The sequence below is a fragment of the Eublepharis macularius genome, chromosome 6 (genome assembly GCF_028583425.1).
Source record: "Eublepharis macularius isolate TG4126 chromosome 6, MPM_Emac_v1.0, whole genome shotgun sequence".
NCBI classification, from domain to species: domain Eukaryota; kingdom Metazoa; phylum Chordata; class Lepidosauria; order Squamata; family Eublepharidae; genus Eublepharis; species Eublepharis macularius.
In genome coordinates, this window is record NC_072795.1 from 10,374,561 (window position 1) to 10,396,365 (window position 21,805).

At 44.4% G+C, this 21,805-nt stretch overlaps 1 protein-coding gene across 1 annotated transcript in view; it reads right to left on the reverse strand.

Moving 5' to 3' along the window:
* Nucleotides 1-19,878: 19,878 nt before the first annotated feature.
* LOC129331898 (cytochrome P450 2J2-like) overlaps nt 19,879-21,805 on the reverse strand; it is a 52,458-nt gene continuing 50,531 nt past the window's right edge. Inside the window, exon 9 of the mRNA XM_054982556.1 lies at nt 19,879-20,400. Coding sequence (XP_054838531.1) covers nt 20,210-20,400 — 191 coding nt within the window. The 3' untranslated portion in view covers nt 19,879-20,209. The remainder of the gene's footprint in view (nt 20,401-21,805) is intronic.

Here is a 21,805-nt window from a genome sequence, read left to right on the forward strand (position 1 = left end):
ATGAGTAGGGGTGTGCACCAGAAAAAAAATTGAGTTTCCCACTTCAGGCGCAGGGTTTAAATGAGAGAGGAATCCCTTTCCATCAACTGTAAAACAGCCAGCATTTAAAAGTCTTTTTTCAGCTGAGAAGGGGATTCCCCTCCCATCAACTGAAAAAAAAGCCTTTTAAATGCAACATCGCGCAAAACTCGCGCGAGAAAACACGATATTTTGCATTTTCCCTGCAACATGGTGCGACGTTCCGGAGGCAGGTGAGCCGTCTGGAAACGGCCCTTGTAATGTTACAAATGTTTCATGGATATTTTCCTCCATGTCTCCCTCATCCAACAGCATTTCTGAAAGAGATGGAACTTGGTTATTTACATGTACAGTCCTGCATCCATGTTCCTTACCACTGGCACTGGCGCTAGTCTCATTTTCCCTTGGGAATTTGTTCACTCTCCAATGATGCCTGAGACATTTCCCATAATCTACTCCTTCCTGCTTCGGGACTATGGGAGCCAATAATGTGTTCATAAAAATGCAAGCAGGGAAAATTCTCTGTCGTCATTAAATATCCTTTGTTTTGTAATAAAATTGATGGTATTTCTGGGCTATTGAGCTCTTAGAGCTTGATTCACACTGCCCAATATTTCTAACTCTTTTAGATCCACTACTCTCACCTGATCACCCACAAGAACTTTTAAATGTTTCTTGGCCACTGTTTTAGAGTTCCAAAAAAGAATACATCCATTGTATTTACAAATAGTAAAACTGATCATAGATGATTGTAGCACTAGGTTGTAATCCTCTCTGTTGTTACTAGCCACCACGTGAGATGAATCCATTGGACCTTTATTTGCCTTATAGCCTTCCATAAAACTTGCAGTCTGAGATGGCATCAAATGCTTTGATTCATGTTTCCTGTTTACTTCTCTCCCACTCCCCTCTGTGTTCATTATCATATTGCTTATCTTGTCCATTTAATGGTGCAGCACTTGTAGCTTTTTGCAAATGTATTCAACAGTTTTTGCAGTCAAATGTAATAGCTCACAGGGGTTTATATCTAATTCCTCAGCTGCTGTGTCTTTAACTTGCTCTTTGTGGCTCTTATTCACTTTACTGTTTTCAGCATTTTCTTCTAGCATAGAGAAGAACATGGCAGAGCTGTCTGTAGTCACAGACGAATCTGTTAGCTCTATCAGTGCTGCAAACTGGTTCAAAGTGGGTATCTGGGTTGAGTACAAATCATCAGTCCTCTTTTGCTTTGAAATAGGTAGAGAGTAGAGATAGGCATGGACCAGGAAAACCCCACGGACCAATGACCCATTGTCTGTCAATTTTCACGGACCACAGACCACGAACTTTCCATGGGGTAGCCCCATTCACGGGCCAGTTTGTCGGTCCATGGTCCATCATTTCCGGCAGCCCTGGTACCACTCCCTTCACATCCAGAGAGCCAAAACTTACAGAGAATCTTCAGCTGCCTCTCCTCCACCCACCCACCAAGTTTGGTCAAGATTGCATTTTGGGCTTCCGAGTTACAGATCCACCACAGCAGCTGACCCCAGGAAACTTCCAGTAGATACTCTTGTAGCAAATGCCAATTGACTTGCATTGGCTAGCAGCACCAAAAAGTTGCAATGAGGCAAAATCAAACAGAAAAGGGTGGGAGAAGAGCCTCTTCACTCACCAAACAGACACCTTCCCAGCTGTTGCCTAGGGAATTCATTCTTTCTCCTTGCTCGTATAGAGAAAATTGGGAGCTCTCTGGGCAGAGAGCTGCCTATCAAGGTCTTGAGGGTTAAGAGTGGCTGCAGAATGTCCACCCCTCCATTGCCTAGGGAATTAATTCTTTCTTCTTGCTTTTATAGAGCAGAATGAGAGCCGTCTGGTTGGCAGGCAGAGCTGCCTAGCTACATTTTGAGGGCTAAGGTTGATGTTGCCATGGCTGCAGAACATTCACCCCTCCATTGCCTAGGGCATTCCTTCTTGCTCCTTGCTCCATAGAGCAGAATGGGAACTGTCTGGTTGGCAAGCAGAGCTGTCCATCAAGGTTTTGAGGGCTAAGATTGGCTGCAGAACATCTGCCCTCCCTTGCAGAATGAGAGCTCTCTGGTTGGCAGGCAGAGCTGCTTATCAAGGTTTTGAGGGCTAAGATTGGCTGCAGAATGTCCACCCCTCTGTTGCCTAGGGAATTTATTCTTTCTCCTTGCTCCATAGAGCAGAATGGGAGCTCTCTGTTTGGTGGGCAGAGTTGTCTATTAAGTTTTTATGGGCTGCAAAAGGTCTGTGGATGTCCTCTCCATTGCCTAGGGAATTGATAGATTGGCACCAGGATGTCTGGACTCACAGACCACAGACCAACTAACTGGCCCAAACAGACCAAACTGGTGAAAAAGGTGAGTCCCATGAACTGTGTGTTTACGAACCATGAAATGGGCCAGACCATGCAAAATTTTGGTCTGTTTTCCAGACCATGCCCACCTTAGAGAGTAGTCCTCAGCCTCTCTCACGCTCTTAGAAGATTTCATGCTGTGCTCAATGAGGGGTTGTCTTGGGTCATTAAAAGATTAAAAGGTACAGCTTGTCCTGCTGGCTGGGTCGTCGGTCACACTTCTAGTGTAACTGCTGCCATTATCTCAGTGTTAAAGGGCAGGGGTGTTGATAACCAAGTGAAATATCTTTTTATGACTTCAGTTCTAAATAACCACCCCTCTCTTAATACTTTTAAAGTCACTTCAATGTAAACTAAACTAAACCAATATTACTTATGTTTGCCCGAGCTAAAGTTGAAACTGCAATTAAAAGAATGTAAAATAAAATTCAGCGGGAGCGATAAGCATCTGCCAAGCCAGGGGGAGTGTTTAATATTAAAGTTGTATATAACCTAATCTAGGACTCTAAAGCCCCTGTGTTGTTCCATATATTTTCTGAAAGATTAGATTGCTATGTGCTTATGAGATATACATGCCTTTGGAGTTGTATAGAGTTTTCCCTTTTATTTCTACCTTCTGTCCTTACAATCTCAGTTGTCTTTGGAAAGTCTGGGCAATGCGTTCTTGAACTTCTTCAACTGCTGCAGAAATAGGGCTCCTTGTTTTTCCTGGATAAAACAAAGTTGCAAGTTGATGCACCACGCAGTGATGTCAAATGTGCATTTTCAGTGAACAAATGAATGTGTGAAGTTGGTGGTTGCACATGAATTCCAATTTCATTTCACTGTCTACCCTGGAGTGTGTGACAATGCACACATTCAGAGAAGTGGTGCAAGTTGTTGAAATGGATCAAAGTTGTGGAAAACCGAACTGCATGTGTGATTACAGAATTCTCAGAATAGGGATCTCAAACACCCCATAATATAATAGTCAATGAGGAAGTGAGCTCCCCAATTCTTTTCAAAGAATAGGCCGCCCTTGGTACTACACTTTACAGATGAAAAAGATTTTATATGGATCACTTAACAGCACTGGAGGTTAATGGATTCTTTGGCTTTCAGAATTCCCTGTGGGTGTCTGGAAGGATCAATGTGATACCAAAAGATATGCATGTCCACACACACATGGGTAGTAGACACTTGTCCCCAGGGGACATTGATGTTTCCATATACACAGCCATGGTAAGTCATGATAAACCTCTGAAGAAGGAAAGGGAAGTGGCATTTGTTTAAATAAATGGTTTTTTTATTTTCTTAAGCAAAATACACAGTAGCAGAGAGAGAGAGAGAGAGAGAGAAAGATTGCTTTCAGATGATAGATTTACTTTAAGCAGCAAATCGAGGCAGTTCAGTAATACAGTACAGTTGTAAATTCACCTGTGGCTATCCAATAAACTTTGAGAAATCCTCATGTCCCATCATGGTCAATTGTACTTAAAACAATGTGCTCCTTCTACTTCTATGTTGCTAGTTGAAGGAAAAACCATTCAGGAAATCGAGAGGATAGATCCAGAGGAGTTAGCCATGTTAGTCTGTAGTAGCAAAATAGAAAAGAGTCCAGAAGCACCTTTAAGACTAACCAACTTTACTGTAGCATAAGCTTTTCAGAATCACAGTTCTCTTCGTCAGATGCAAGAGCTGGATAGAGGCACCCCATAAGGGAACCAAAAATGTGGATGGCTTGTGGGAAAGGTAAGGAAAAGAGAGAAGGAGCCCCTTCCAAGGCCAAATGGAGTGGGGAGACTGTGAAGATCTGAAGGATGAGAAGGCCAGCTGGCCAAATGTAGGATGTCATAACTAAGGGCATGCGAGGGAAGGAAGGACAGAACAGGTAGATTTAAAGAGAAGTAGAAGGGAGAAGACAGCTCTTACTCTGCCTGTCCTGAAGAAGTCCTTTTGTCTTGGGTTGGAGTCCCAGGTTATTGTCCAGCAAACAGCAGTTATTAATCACGGTCTGATTACAAGGGAGACTAGAGGGTCACAGAAACAGGTGTTGATTAATGTGTGCCAGAGTTCTCATGGAGAACAGGCTACTCCCTTTGGAAAGCAACTTGTATACAGACTGTTCTTGATTCTCTGGTTTGATATCAAACATATAATCTCTTTGTGTCTCTACCTGCACAAGGCCTGAGGATCTGGAAGAGCTTCTAAGCTTGGCCCTTGGTGGGCGAAGTAACAAGTGGCAACTCCATTCATGCTCTTGTGTTGGCATGAAACATCAAAATGTTAGAACAGTTTGTTATCCACTCCTCCCATGGAGAAGAACTCATTATGGCTCATTATGGAAGTCAAATAGAAAACAAGCTATTGCTCACTTACATATATTTGACATGGCAATGAGACAGTGAAAGCTCATCTTGTCCCTCACCATTGCAGCAGCTGATCTAGCCCAACTTTTCAAGGCCATTTGGCGTCTGCTTAAACCTTAACTTGATTCCTGGATGTAGAACAAAGATAATTCAGAGGAGCGCTGTAACATTTTTGCATGTTACTTTGCCGATGATAAATTCTCTCGTTTGGTTAAATATAGGTGGCAGGTAAAATGCAGATCAAATGCCAAGGGTATCAGAAACATCTTCCTAATAATTTTTAGGGCAGTCTCTGAATGTTTCATCTGACTGATACAAACAGAGGGTTTGCATCAGTTGAGGGTTCCTCTCTCCAGGATTATTAGTCCATTGCTCTTGGAAGGGAGCCATAGGGCCAAGCTACACATGACGAATGACACTTGAACGGCAAGTGGATTGAGTGGAGGGCAAGTGAACAGGGAGAAATACACTTGCCGTTCAAGTGTCATTCGTCATGTGTAGCTTGGCCCATAGTGAGACATTTGCTTTAAAAGCATTAAGTGGAGAAAGACTTGGCCAGTCTTCCTTTTGGGAGGTAAGGTGATTGAGTGGGTGGTGTCGCATGGAGTTCAGGAATATGTGAATGACGCAGCTGCTCTTGACCTGTTTTTAATTTGTCTCTTGGGGCCAAGCTACACATGACGAATGACACTTGAACGGCAAGTGTATTTCTCCCTGTTCACTTGCCCTCCACTCAATCCACTTGCTGTTCAAGTGTCATTCGTCATGTGTAGCTTGGCCCTTGGTCTTGCTTGGGGACGACAATAACTTTGGTTGCTCTGGTGGATTATCTCCATTTAGAGATGGAGAAGGGAAAGGCATCTGTATTTTTCCTTCCTGATCAGTCTGAGGCTTTGAAATTGAAACAGTTGATCATTCCATTATATTAAAGTTTTTGGAAAAGGGGTGATGGAGTTATTGCTCTTTGATGACATCATACTCTGAGTGGATTCAGAGAGTTTTTATTCAGTATGCTGACTTACTTGTAAGAGTCTTGAATTAGGGAATGTCTATGTTTCACAGTCATGCCTTTATAACTAACAAGTAAGATCCAAATTCTGGTTCAGACTCTTAGGTATCATAGTGTCTAGCTCAATTATTTAAAAGGCTTTGTGTTGCAAATCGGGGGACGTCTGAACCCCAAGCATCTGCAGGACAGAGAAGCGAAATTCCCTCCCGCTCCTGTGCTGCTGTGGGAAGTGTGCCACTAAGTGGGTGTCCACATTTTGATTTCTGATTTTTGACAGATGTTCCTGATCCTGAATACATTAATGTGGCACATGGTACTGCCTACATAAAGTGTGAGTGTGAAACATTTTGGCCCTCCCAACTGGCAGACAAAGGCTGCTGAGGCTTGGGGCCACTTTTGCCGCCCCGGAAAGAGAAAGTAGCTTTGCTCTCCTTCCTGGGCATCTGGGTCTCAGCTTGGGGGCGGAGCCAAGAGCCTTATAAGGCAGCTCCACCCCTCAGGCCTCTCAGTCAGCTCCTTGTGCTCAAGGACATGAAACCGGAGTTGGTGAAAGAGGTTAAAGAGGCTAAAGAGACAGTGAAAAATGAGCTGGCAGAAGTGAAGAAAGGTATGGAAACAATGCAAAATGACCTGCAGGGAACACAGCAAAGAGTCAAGGTAGTGGAAAGCGCGGTGGAGAACTTAGCAGATACGCAACGAACAGAGATGAGGGTGATGAGGGGGAGAATGGCAGTTGCGGAAAGTAAACATATGGAGAAGCAGCTGAGGTTTCGCGGCTTGCCGGAAGTGGAAGGAAAGACAGCTCAAGAACAGATCACTGAGGTGTTAGCTGAATACCTGGGGAAGGAGGAGGAGGAAGTTGTGGCTATCCTAGATGTGGTATATCGTGTAAATTCAAGAATCGCGACCCAGAGGAAACTACCAAGAGATGTGATTGTGCAATTCACGACCAGAAATATAAAAGAGAAGATTGTGACTAAACAGTTTCAAGATCCATTGGAGATTGATGGCAAGACGATTATTATCATGAAGGAATTACCCAGATCGGTGTTGTTAGATCGAAAAAAATATAAAGCTCTAATTCAGATTCTGAAGGACATGAAAATAATGTACAGATGGGAACTACCAGAAGGAGTGTCCTTTGAATTTGGAGGAGCGAAAAAGCGCATTAGATCTGAATCAGAGATGGTGCAGTTTATAAGGGACAATGAAAAGGACTTACCAGCAACAAGATTATGAATATGGAGTGCAAAGTTTTATCTTGGAATGTAAATGGACTTAATTCACCGAATAAGAGAAAAAGTATTTTCCACTGGCTATTAAAACAAAAATGTGATATTGTATGTTGGCAAGAGACTCATATTAGAAAACAGGATGCAAAGTATCTAAAATTGAATAAATTGGGCAGTGATTTTGTAGCGGCCTCTAATAAGAAAAAAAGGGGAGTGGTATTGTATATAAAAGAGGAGCTACAGCCAAAGTTAGTGATGAGAGATGCGGAAGCCAGATTTTTAGCAGTGGAATGTATATGGAATTTAAAGAGAGTATTGGTGATTGGAATCTATGCACCTAACGGAGCAAAAGATTAAGGAGTTTGGAGATTTGGCAGGATTTTATGTAAACAAAAAGAAGTCAAAGATATTATGTAAAAATATGATTAAATAAAAACAACAACTATTAATGGAAATAACAGACTGCGAAGTAACAAGTAAGGTGAAATATCTGGGAATTGAACTGACTGCAAAGAATATAGATTTATTTAAAAACAACTATGAGAAACTGTGGAGTCAGATAGAGCAAGACTTGATTAAATGGAACAGACTGAACTTGTCATGGTTGGGAAGAATTGCAGTAATTAAGATGAATGTGTTGCCAAGAGTGATGTTTCTGTTACAGACAATACCAATTATCCGAGACTCTAAGCAGTTTGAAAAATGGCAGAGGAAAATATCAGGTTTTGTTTGGGCAGGCAAAAAGCCTCGAGTGAAAATGAAAGTGTTACAAGATGCAAAAGAAAGAGGCGGAATGCAACTGCCCAACCTAAGACTTTATTATGACGCAATTTGTTTAGTGTGGTTGAAAGATTGGATGATGCTGAAAAACCGGAAATTACTGGCCTTAGAAGGATATAAAAAAATATTCGGATGGCATGCATACTTATGGTATGATAAAGTAAAAGCGGACTCTATGTTCTTACATCATTATATTCGGAGAAGCCTATTCACAACTTGGAAGAAGTACAGAAATTACCTACAAGATGGAATCCCCTCATGGGTGGTTCCATATGAAGTAATAGATCCGAGAACTGTCGATAATGAACAACAGTGTTTAACATACAAGGAGATAACCCGAATGGAATTTTCCAAACCCAAAATAAAGACGCAGGACGAGTTGTCTCCAAGGTATGATTGGTTTCAGTACAGCCAGATCAGAGATCTTTATCTTTCCGGAGCCTTCCTGACAGCCTTACATTGCTAGGAGTTGGTCTAGCAAACTACTGCAGTAAATTTAAAGACACAGTACTGAAATATAATCTAAATATACAAAATCCTTATATAATTATAAGTGACACACAACATTAGAAATAGGTGACAACAGCACAACACAGTCCTCAGTCCTCCAGTCGATTCAAATTAATTAGGAAAATCTTCCATAAATCTCCAATTAGATTCCCATATGCAGGTAAGCGAAGAATCGGCTCCCTGATGATATAACCAGTGGTGGAGGCACCAGTCGTGCTATGAGGCGGTCCCAGCTATCAACAGCTCAACAGGTCGCAAGCTGGACTCCTGTTTCGATGTATACCCAGAGTATCTGGATTACCCACATGGGAGCAGAGAAATCTGTATGAGAGTTTTGTCTTATGAACTAATTCTGACTTTATTGTGGGTTATCAACACTCTTGACAAAGCAACATCGAAACAGGAGTCCAGCTTGCGAAACAGGAGTCCAGCTTGCGGCCTGTTGGATCCAACTGAGGGAGATGGAGCTGTGTTTTGCTGCGAGAGGCTGAGGATCCTCATCTGCAGGCACAGCATGGTGTTCTGGCCAGCCCAGCCAAGGGTGACACTAATCAGCACTTTGCCTCCTCGTGGATTTAATTAAGAGCCAATTCTGCAAAGTGAGGGCTCCGCCAGCGGGGTGTCCTGTTGCAGTTATGGCTTTTTAACCATTCACCTCTTTCTTGAGTAGGCTCTGTTACACTTGTTTCACTGCTGTTAAATAGTCCATAACTAGTATGACTCCCGTTGGTGGGTCTTGCAGGTCCCAGCCAATGTGGCACATTACTGCTGGCTGTGTTGGCCCCCTCTGGAGAGTTGTGGAGTCCAATCAGCCCACACAAAGGTTGAGGGTCCAGTACCAGTGCTGATAGTTCTGGGCATTTAGCTGGCCATGGTGCAGTACCTTGCGACTGCTTGGTGCAAATTGGTGGGGGGTGGGTCCCAGGCCCAGCTGCCTTTATTCAGGGGTAAGAGTACATTTCCTTTAAAACTCCTGTACCTAGTGTACCTATGCTATACCCATGGAACCTGTGTTTTTACAGCACAGACTCAGAATTGGAATAGGCATACGTTCATTTCCTTCAAGTAGGGAAAGGGTTCTCATCTCCTTTATGGGGTCACCTCCCAGAAGGAAGACGGTTGCTAGTGGGGGAGCTTAGATTCTTTACATGCTTTTTGGATCCCCTGTTTCAGGGTCTGTATGCAAGAGCACTGGTTGGTTTTCCCCAGAGGCTGACTTGGGGCCACCCCAAATGCCTTAGGATGTATGGCTATTTAGAGGGCAGTAGCATACAGGGCAACCCAGTTAACTTTTGCCCCCAGCCCTAATCGGCCTACAACCAAGCTGTACACTGTTTATGGTCTGTCCATGTGAGAGCTGTTCAAGTTGATTTGACAGGAATCCATTCTTTGAATTGAGCAGTCTCTAAGGCATCAGCCATGGGATACTTGGAGTTGGGGGGTCCAGCAGGTAGGTAGATGGCAGTTAGCTGCAATCTGATCATATGTGAAGCTTGGTGTGCTTTAGAATGCCTTACTGACCATGTTTTCTTTTGGGGTGCAGTACTTGCTGCAGGAGGCTGAGTATCCTTATCTGGGACACAGCCTGAAGAGCAGGGGTACGGTCCTTTGCCTCTCACCTGGTCATCCCCCTGGGGCATACTGACCCTGGCTGGTAAGGGCATGGCTCCTTTTGTACAAGCTCACACAAGCTTGCAGTGCATATGCCAACAGTAGCCTGATAGCCCTGTGGGGAGGTGTGGTCCTCACCTCACATTAGTCATTCATCAAGTATCAATGACCTAGTCCTTTGGAGCATGGGCCCTTCCAACTGATGCCACGAGGGGAGGTGCAGTCCTCTGCTTCACATTTGGTCAGTCACCATATGGCAATGGCCTTAGTTTGCAGGGCACGGACGACTTTGGTGTCAGGCTAACATAAACTTGCAACGCTCAGGCAAGTAGTGGACTGATGGCTCAAGGGGAGGTGCAGTCCTCCACCTCATGTTGGTCATTCATTGCGTGATAATGATCTTGGCTTGCTGGGCATGGCCCCTTCCATATCAGGCTCACACAGACTTGCAACGCTCAGGCAAGTAGTGGCCTGATGGTTCGAGGGGAGGTGCAGACCTCTGCCTCATGTTTGATCATTCACCTGGGAAGTAATAGCCTTGCCTCACAGGGCATGGCCCTTTTGTTACAGGCTCACACAGGTTTGCAGGCAAAGGCAAGTAGTGACCTGGTGGATTGAGGGGAAGTGCTCCTCCGCCTCATGTTTTGGTCATTCACCTGGGTAGTAATGACCTTAGCTTTGGGGGAGGGCTGGAGTTGCAACCCAGTTAACAGGCCAAATGTGACAACCTCTACAGAAGAGACGGGGATGGCTGCAAAATACTCCTGGATGATTTATGGCAAGGACTCAGGTTGGCCATAAGCCACCTGTGGGGTGCAAGGGCCTAAGCAGAGCCTTGGCCCTGGAAGTGGCAGGATAGAGTTGGGGAAAGGGAGCGGGCTAATGGGCACCCTTGGCTCATGCCCATTGGTGGGGAACTTGGGGTCTGTCAGGATTTGACATGGGCATGAACAGCATTACGAATGCAAAAAAACCACGAACAGCCCATTTGGTGGTTCGCGAACAAGCTGTTCATGAGACCCCATTCTAGACAAACAAGTGGTTGTCACAAGCCTCATTTGTGGTGTTCGTCTGCTGTTCATGAAGCCAGACAGTCAGGCACCTTCAATCAATTCCCTTGGCAACGGAGGCAGGGACTGCCTGAACTCTGTCTGCACTCCTTCTGTCTCCCTGGAAACCCCAATCTAAGCCCAACTTAGCTTGATGGGCAGGTCTTCCTTCCAAGTGTGGAGCTCCAAATTGGTTACAATTGGTTACATGGGAGCAGACACCAGGGGGGAGGGAGGGGGAGGGGGTGTTCTGTGGCCATGGGAACTCCAATCTCATCCCTGCAAACCCTGTTAGGCAGTTCTGACTGCCAACCACAGACCTCCTGTGTTGCTCTATGGGACCTCTGGTTATAAAAGACACTGTGCTCCCAGGCTGGCTTTCAGTTTCAGCAAGCAGTGGAGTGGGAGAGAGCTGTTGCTAGCCTTTCGGGAGAGAGACAGAGAGAGGGCATTGGAGCTGGGATTTTGTGTGTGCATGGTGGGATAGGGATGTATCCCCTCTGGTTCCAGGGCTGCTGCCAGTCGGATTGGCTAGTGGGCTTCATGGAGACCAGCTGAGAGGACAGACTGCTGCTGGGACCTCAAGCTTCATGGTGGTGTGGTTGGAGCTTTAAGGGGGGAACCATTTGCCTGGCCAGCCAGGTTACAGCCATGTGCATGGATGGCTCACACCCAGGCAGTGGGGCTCGCCCAGACAGGTCAAGGCAGCAGTCCTGGCACGGACACCAGGGTTTGACCTGTACCACAATTAGATCCCTTACTGTATTGACAGTTATGTTGTATTTTAAATAAAAATGGCACTTGAATACCAAAGCCTTGTGTCTGCCTCGTTATTCCAACTGGGGGGGGGGCAAATGGTCATTACCTTTGCAGAACAGGTTCAGCCAAAAGAGGGAAGAAGCACTTTAAGAGTTCCGGTTGTAGTAATTGACAGGAGCTCCTTTAAATAGGCAGTGAATAGAACAAATGCTATGGTAATTGGCCATCAAGAGCTTCAGAGGTGGCATTCACACCCAAGGAAACAGAATTGATGTGAGTAACATTTGTGTATTGTGGACCTTTATTGTTATTTGTAAACAGGCAATGAATGTTGGCAACTGGTTTGTGAATTTCAATGACAGGTTTTTTCAAGTCAGAGTCACCCTTGGAAAAGGTTAATGAAATTGGCTTGGCATAGACTTTATTGGATTCTCCTGGATCATCTGTACCTGCAAAATACAAAGGAATACCATTAACCATAGAATACAGAAGAGAATAAGACTATATGCTTACCTTGGTATCCGGGAGCACCGCGAAGGCAACACTATTCTCTCTACCTGTTGAAAAGGAGAAAAGAGGAATAATTAGAATTGGACTTTAGAGCCAATGTTTCATTTGGCTGGATTGATTTTTTTGATATTGTGCTCATTGTTTTTCAGATGTTTATATTGATGTATTTAATGTTATTTATTGTAGTTATTTATCGTACTTACTAGGAAGGGTATTTTCAATTGTGAACACATATTTATTGCACCAAAGCACTTTAATTTTATTGCACTATTATATGAAAATACTGATATTGTATTAGTCGTATTGTTGATAGACTTTTTGACTTGCACCACAGGAGGGTTTTATACCCTTTCGTAGAGGTTGGTTTGTACCTGTGGTAGCCTCTCTTTGCATTTTGTGCATTAAATGAGCCCATCAGTAAGTTTCAGGGTAGTTGACATCAGTACGCTGATGATACGATATTGCAATAACCAACAGTGCATTGATATGCAGGGTCACCCCAGTCTAACCCACTGAAAACAATGAGCTCAGGCTGCAGTGGAACTGCACAGGATTTCACCACAAGCCTTCAAATACTGCTCTATTCTGAACTGGTGACTGGATACAGGGGTCAAATGGATATGGAGAAGTAACTAAACCTGGATCCAGACAAGTGTAGGGTGATGCTGCTTAGAAAACCAGATGTCCAGGGAAGGGTCTCCACAGCAGTCTCAAATCTTTTCTCTCATGGCTTCCAACCCCCCCCCCCCGCCCCCGCGCAGCAGCCTGCCAGAAGTGATCCACAGTACACCTTCACTCCCTCTAGAATTTCCAATTCTGGCTTGGGAAATTCCTGGAAAGTTGGATACAGTGCCCCAGGGAGGACAGAATTTGGGAGGGAGCACAGCCGAGATGTGATGTTAAACAGTCCACCCTCAAAATCTATAGAATCACTTCCAGGGAAACTTATCTCATGAAAAATAATTCAAGGAGAACTCCAGACTGCACTAGGAGGTTGGCAACCCTAACTCCAACCATTTAGAGAAGGCTACAAGGTAAGTGTTTTTATTCACCGGCTTTTGCTGATGTTTGTGACTGGAGTTTTAGTTAATGATATACTTGTCTCCAGCTGATGAGTATTATTATTTGATATCTCAGAATAAGTTCTGGGTCCAACAGGACGTTACAGACCTACTAGATTTCCAAGGTATGAGCTTTTAGGAGTTGATGATATTCCTTTTTTCACCTACTTTATAATAATCAGTATACAGCTGGTATTCTAACAGTTGATACATTAAAAGCATGTAAAATAATCTACAAAGTTTATACAAAATTACTTCTATATGCTTCCATTTGATAAGAAAGGAGGTGTTGCACATATTTTAAGTTCCCCCAGATTTCAGGTTTTTTTCCTCCCGTAGGGAAATTTCCCATTCGGCTGAAGTGTCCAGAAAATGTTTCACCTAGAGTCCTGATTTCAGCAATTAATTTAAAATGTATAAATCATTTTCTATTGCGTCTCATTCTTGTTTCCAGAGTTTAATTTTTGTAAGGTCTAGAACCATGAAGAAAAAGACAGAAGGAAAATTAGGTCAAGTTGGTGCAACATCAAAGCATTTCAACTGTCAGGAAATCCACACCTTATTACATAAGAGCAGTGTATAAAAATCTGAATCAGAACATAGATCAGATATATATATATGGAATGATTTGTATCTATGCATTAGGCAACTTATCATAATTTTAGACAGATCATTATCTTGTGAATAATGTAGTACTGAGTATTCACAGCCTCTGCAGGGATCAAGAATTGTTTTGGATGATCTGCCACAAAGGCTAAAGAGTCCAGTCATTTTTTTTCTTGCTTGCTTTCCCTCTTGTGGCTAACAATGCAGTCACAAGTCACAAGGGAGGAGAGGCAGCCTCAACTCACCTGAATCAGGGAAGAGGAGTATCCCTGTCAGGTCCACGTCCAGGTGTAGCTGCGCCTGACACCTTACCACCTGGCGGGGGCCCTCCTGTGTCCGCCTTGCCCCCCTCGGCTGGGGTGTAGCTGCGTAGGTTGCCCTTCTGCTGGGCAGAGGTCTGAGGTAAACAGCCTTGCCTCATCTTGGCTGTGGCCCTGCTGCTCTGGGCATCTGGGCATCTGTCAAGGGTTCCTGGAGAGTGGCTTTCAGGGTCACAGCCAGCATCAGGTTTGTGGCTGGAGGGGGGAGTTCACCCTCGCACCCTCTCATCCACCCCTCCACCTGGTTGGCCTCTTGCCTACTCTCCCTTCTCTACAGAACATCCTCCTTTTCCTCCTCCTCCTCCTCCATTCTCTCTTTTTTACACTCACACTGATTCACTCTCTCCTCTCCACCTACAACCACTCCTACACAACCCACCATGACCTCTCTACTGAGCCTGCCTTTATAGGACTTCCTCCAGCTTTCCCCTCCCTTCTTCCCAGGCTTCCTCCTATCCCTGGGCAGCTCCCTGCCCTGAAAGGACTGCTCGTGTATGCCCTCCAGCTGGGTATGCTTTCCGGTGTTCCTTCTTTCATTCCAGTCCCTCCCTGCTCTCCTACCTTTTTTTGGAGGGTGGGGCTAGACGCTGTCCAGCTAGGGAAGCTCCCAGGTGTTCCAGTTCTTCCCTGCTCTCTCATCCTTTCTTGCAGGATGGGGCTAGCAGGGCCTTTCCAAGCAATGTGGCTTGGCCATCTCCTTTCCTGCTTGTGAAGTGCCAGACTGTCCTCCAGGGTTATGGCCACGTGCGCCTAGCTGGCTGCCCACGCTGGCTCCATTTTTTCTTCACTCCCTGCTGGCTGGGGCTGGGCCTATGGCCAGGATGCCAGCTTGAGCAGCCATGCTGCTGTCTTCCGGCCATCTTCCATCCTCTTCTCCTGGCAAGTCCAGGGGCTGAGCCTCTCATCCCAGACAATGGCAAGAGTGTGAAAAGGCAGTGGTGGCTGGGAAGGGAGAAGCACCCGGGAGGCTGGGAGAGGGATCTCCTTCCAGCAGTGAGAAGGACACGCTGGTGGGAAATGGTGCAGACTTGCTGTGACAGGCACCTGTCAGCAGGTCACAGGACAGCAGGTGCCAAGCACAGAGAGAGATAAGGGGACTTTATTTTTCCTCTCCCTTACCATAGTATACCCTAAAAGAGGGATGCATGTCCGAGTGAGAGTGCTGATTGGTTCAGGGTGCAGCAGGGACCTAATTGCTCCTGCCCTTGTAACAAGCTTGGGACTAGATCTGATGAAATTAACAGAGCCTATTACGTTCAAACAAATGGATGGCTCTCCTATGAAAGCCCCCACCCCCTGTGCCTATGAGACTGAACTAACCCAGGTGGGAATGGGGAGTCATTGGGAGGAAAGAACATTTGTAGTAAGCCCAACGCAAAATGTCCAGCCATTTTGGGAGTCCGATGGCTTTATGATCATGATTCTTACATACAGTAGAAAATAGGCTGGTTATGTTTCCCAGTGACAGAATGTCAGAAGCACATATGGAACCCACAATGGGGTGGAAACCCCCCTCCCATGCTTGAAACTGTATGTTTAACAAGGGAAGGGTTAGCTGAGATTCATTCTGAATAACATGATTTAAGGGGTTTTTTTGAAGAACAAGAGGCAGATGAATGACCTCCCCACAGGGCAACTGACTGTGCCATCGAAATGATCCAGGGGCAGAGTCTTCCTAAAGAGAAGCTGTACTCTATGAGCCCAGCCGAGAGAGAGGAGCTCTGAAAGTTCATTGATAAAAATCTAGAAAGGGGTTTTATCCAATGCGCAAGCTCTCCCCTTGCCACTCCAGTGCTGTTCCGGAAGAAAGATGGAGGCTTGAGGTTCTGTATTGATTATGGAGGAGTTAATGCAGTTTCTATGTCAAATGGCTACACTCTTCCTCTCATTAAAGACTTGCTTGTAGGAGTAGCTAAAGGGAGGAACTTTACCAGACTGGACTTAGGGATGCTTACTTCAGAGTTCAAATTTGAAAGGGGGATGAGTGGAAGATCGTGTTTAACACTCCTTTGGGGCAATTTGAATATTTGGTTATGCCCTTTGGCTTGCAAAGGACCCCTGGGGTCTTCATAAACCTGATCGATGAAGTGTTGCATAAATATTTGTACAAAGGCGTGGTTGTTTATTTGGATGATGTTTTACTTTATTCCAGTAATTATGAGGAGCATGTAAAGTTGGTGCAGAAACTCCTGAGCACTTTGTATGAAAATTATCTGTATGCTAAATTATCGAAGTGTGAATTTCACAAGGAAGAGCTGGACTTTTGGGGATATTGAGTTTCCAAGGGCAGGCTGGAAATGGATCCATCTAGTTTTAAAGCAGTACTGGGGTGGGAGGCTCCCAAAACAAAGAGGTAATTACAGTCATTTCTGGGCTTTGCTAATTTTATCAAGAATTTTGCACAAACTGCTCTGCCTTTAGCTGACCTGTTGAAAATGAAAGGGAAAGAGCCAAGGAAATTAAAACCAAGTGCTAAACTGGAGCGAACTAATGAATGCCAGCAGGCATTTGAGAGGTTAAAAACCCTATTCATCTCTGAACCTGTGTTATGTCACCCAGATGAGAACAAGAAATTCATTGTGCAAGTCGATGTGAGTGATGTTGCGATGGGTGGGGTGATTCTACAGGCAGAGTCTAATGGGAACTTACATCCCTGTGCCTATGTATCCCCCCCCCAAAAAAAATTCAGGCCCTGGTCCATTTGGGACAAAGAAGCTGCAGCCGTTAAAATAGCCCTGTCCACTTGGAGACATTGGCTGGAAGGAGCAAAAATACCCTTTGAGATCTGGACTGATCATAAAAATCTTGAAGCATTTAAATCACCTCGCAGATTGGGGGCAAAGCAGCTCAGATGGGCGGAATTCTTTTCTAAGTTTCAGTTCACCCTTAAACATCTCCCAGGGAAATCAAATTTCTTGTCAGTCACTCTGTCCTGTCTCCCACAACATGAAAGTCAAAGAGAGGAAATTGTTGGCAGTGTCTTCACCTCTGCACAGCTGGGAGGGGCAGTGCTGATGTGCTGGCAAACACAGAAACTCCTCGCCCCCCCCCCCCGGTTGGAAATGGTTAAAACAGAACAAGGAAAGAAGGAGGAGGAGGATTTGCAGTGATTTATGGATTCTCTGGAGAAGAAAGAGGATGGGTGCTGGTGTCAACAAGGCAAGTTATACTTACCAGCAGCCCCAAGAAAGGAGTTTTTAATAAAATGCCATGATGAAAAAATAGTGGGGCATTTCAGGTTCCTCAAAACTTTGCATTTAGTTCAAAGGCAATTCTGGTGACCAGGAATGAGAAAGGACATATCCCAGTATGTGTCTAGCTGCCCAGTTTGTTTAATGGGGAAAAGACAGGGGGAAGGCCCCAGGTCGTCTACAGCTGCTAGAGACTCCTCTCCTACCTTGGTCCACCATCTCCATTGGTTTTATTATCTTCCCCCCTGCAAGGGGAAAACTGTAGTTTTGATTATAGTTGACTTGTTCTCCAAGCAAGCACATTTTGTTCCTTGCGCCAAACTCCCCACAGCAAAGATACTGGCTGGGCTGTTCATGCAGAACGTGGTACGGTTATACTCTTTTCCAAACAAGATAATCTCTGATGGGTGTGGGGGGCAATTTATTGCTAATTTTTGGAGAGAGCTTATGAAAGTGAAAAGAATTGAACAGGGGCTAACCTCCAGTCATCATCCCGCGACAGATGGGCAAACAGAACACACTAATCAGATACTAGAACAATTCCTGAGATACTATATCAACTATCAACAAGATGATTGGGTGGAGTTCTTACCTTATGCAGACTATTACTACAATAATAGCATACACAGCTCCATAGGGAACCCCCTTGCAAGTCACTCAACGTTTGAAGGAAAACCTATGCCAGTACTTGGGGCAGACCCAAATGTGAAGGGGGGTGATTTACCTGAGTGGTGGACAAAAATTGTGTCACAGTAGGATGTAGTGAAACAAACACTGGAAAGAGCCAAACGTGTACAAAACCTGAGCAGATAAGAGGTGTTCACCCCCTTGAGACCTGAAGGTGGGAGACAGTGTTTATATGTCCACAAAAAACTTGAACGCAGCCCAGTAAAAAACTGGGATGGAAGTATTTGAGTCCTTTTAAATTGAAAGGTTAAATCAATGAAATCACTATTGAACTGGAGTTACCAAAGAATCTGAAGCATGTGCACCTAGTTTTCCATTTCAGCCCCCTCAAAAAGGACCCAGGACCTGACCAGTGGCACCCGGATCCTGTAGCCCCATCAAGAGGTCAAACTCATTTTGGACTCTAAGTGGAAGACGGGGGGTACTGTATTATTTAATCCAATGGAAACATTTTTCAGAGCCAAGCTGAATGGGTTAAGTCTACTGATGTAAGACCCGTGAAGTTGGTTCGGGCTTTCCATAGAAGATACAGGGAGAAACCCGGGGTGTATGTGTGACTGATCTTCAGGTGGGCAGGATATCAGATGCTCAGGATCACCTGATATATTTCTACAGCTAAAACTGATGCTGTTGGGGGCTGGGAAATGGGAACCTGACCTTGAGACGTCTATGACTCACCCAACTTGCTTGTAGAGTTGGAAGATTAGTAGAAGTGGGGAGGAGTAGCTGTGGTGGACCTTTATCCTCTTTGACCTTCTCTGGAATTATCAGTCCTAGCAAGGATGGCATGAGAGCATGAAACTGGCAATACCAATAAAGAACTTTAACTCCTGAAGTGAAGTCTTTTGAAAGTTGCCTGGCATCCTCACAATCGCCTCCCCTCCAACAGAGTTAAATTGAAAGAATGTTTCTGATATCAGTGGGGTGGAGAGGTTGGTGCTCCACCTCTTTCAATGATCCAGTGAGCAGGAGACAATTCTATTGACCCAACAAAAATGCACTCATGCATACCACACACATTCCCCTTCCCGCCCACAGAGCTAATTGAAACCCTGAAGGCTCAGTCTCTTCCCATTCGATCTAACTGGTTGGTAGACTAACCATAAAGGAAAACAAGATGCTGATGTTCCAGGCGCTGCCACTGCTCAGTAAAAACCAAAATGAAACACACAAACTTATTGTCAGGGGGGTGGGACTCATTCCAGGTTTGTTTCCTGGATTTCCTGGAAGCCACTTCAAGAAAGTGTATTCCGGGTGTATTTTTGGCTTGCTGGTTTTGTTTTGTACACCTCTAATTCCTACATGGATATGACAGGGAACTACCACACCAATGATCAGAAGCAACTGCAAGGTTTTACCTTGAATTTGATCGAGACGATAAGGTTATGCCCTCACTTTGTGCTGGTTGATTTCAGGGACCCAGCAATGAGAACTCATGCTTTTAGGGTGAATACTGGTTCTGAGGGGTTTTATCCAGGACTTAATAATGGGTGCTGTTGCCCTGGTTTGTGCCACTGAGATATGGCTGGAGGAATAAATCTCTCCCAGCTATCCCCACCTTAAAGGGTAGGTTTGATGCTTACATTGACAAAGGGGGATTTACTGTAGTCTTTTATACAACCATCACTCTTTCTATGTGTTTGCCAAACAAAGATTCAGGAAATGTTTTTGATGCTATAGCTAGAGATAAGGCTTGTGTATGAATATTCTTCATGTATAAACTTGTTATCTAACTCAGTTCTGACACATCTCCTTCCTCTATAAAACCCATCACTTCTTTGAAAAGCAAATCAAAAGCATGATAAATTTCTCATTTTACATTCTGCATCGAGCATTTATTTGAAGACATCAAACTACAACTAAGATTATTTGTCAGGCAATAGTACAACTTTAGCAACAGAGACATCACAGCCCTTCCGGAATTCCACCTTCAATAAGCATTAGTCAAATTATTGCAGAAATGAAATGAAATGAAAAGGATAAAGATATGATTTACAGTAACAAATGAGCAAGAGCAAGATTTGGGTCAAGTAGCACCTTAGAGACCAACTATTTCCAACTAAATCTAGTTGGTCTCTAAGCTGCTACTGGACCCCAGTCTTGCTCTTCTTCTACAGACCAACATGGCTACCAACCTGAAACCATCCATATTGCATAGTTTATGATGCACCACAGCGGGGAATAGCACATATCTTATAAGGTTGGGGAGGCAATGATAACCCAAATATAGGTTCTGTGCTGAACTCCTTTACTCCTTTTGGCACCTGGAAAGTGAACGACCTCAGCAGCTTGATGAAGAAGATGAAGAGCTCAAGCTTTGCCAGTTGTTCTCCCAGGCATACACGGGCCCCTGCAGAGGAAATAAGGAAAGGTGACAAGTAAGTAATACATTTCTGTGTATTGTCTAGAAAGTACTGTCTTGATAAACATCTAGTTTGGACTTTGGTAAAGTCACATGAGTGGAAGGGCCAAGACTTCCCTCCACCTCCTAAAATTGCTCATTGGCAAATTGTGTTGCTTCTATCATTTTTCTGCCTCCCCCCCACATCCGACAAAAGACACACATGGGTGGTACCACTCCTAATTTCAACACTTTAAATTCAGTCAAATGATTACTTCTGAGACAGGTCTCACCATGTCCTGTATCTGGCCATCAAATCATTAATCAATCCCTTTAAGTGTTTAATCATTGTGTACATAACAGCAGGGCTGTGGGGGGAGGGGGCGCTACAGAAACAAAATTCCCGGTGTCCTGACCACGTGAAAAGGCCATGAGGCGGGCAAGTGTGATGAATAAGCAAAGCTTTCTATATGCACAAACCCCAACTCTAGTACAGACTCAGAGCCCATGAAATCATTAAAGAAACTTTGGCAGGTTTCCTCATGGGTACCAGTATGCCTACCTTGAGAAGGCACTTGTTTTAGTCAGTCAGCAAAGGGGATAATGACAATATCAAACTCCATACCACACAATGGTATCTACATATAATTCCAAATCCCCATCCTTCACCACAAGTTAAGTAACTTATTTTCATATAATGTTGGCTTTGGCCTTTTGTAATGGACAGAAGTCCTAAGAAAATTTGTATGGAGGCTGTGGGGGCTTTTGGCGGCCCTGTTTATTGACATAAAGTGTTTGTTGCATTGGCATATCTCCAAGAAAGGTTTCCACAGCTCAGGTTGATCTGTTAATTGTCGAACAAAATTCTGCTCTTTTCAAATTTTTCAAAATATTCAACCCTCCCAGTCACCCCTTACTTGAAGACAGTTTAAATGACTGCTTTCTTTCAAAGTTTGGCCAGAAAACCATATTTTGTTTTTGGACATGGCTGCCTGTCTGATAAATGGAGTCAGAATTAGGGGTGTGCAAAAGCACACCGTTTCGGTATTCTTGTTTCGGTTATTACCGAAACAAGAAACCATTTCGGTAATGCACGGTTCGGTAATCGTTTCGGTATTTCGGCTTGTTTCGGTAATGCATTTCAATGGGAAAAAAGCCTCCCCCAGGCTTCCCTGAAGCCTGGGGGAGGCATTTTCCAACCAAATCAAGCCAAACTTGGTGGGGACCGTCCTCTACCTCCTCTCTAACAACCTCCCAAGTTTCAGACAGATTGAATTTTGGGGGGCCATGTTATAGCCCCCCAAACCAGGTCCCCCTATACTCGCTAAAAAGGGAAAGATTTTGCTTCCTGCTGCTATTCTTCTATTTTGTGCTTGCTGCTGCTGATCTTCATTATTTCCTATGGGGAAAAAAT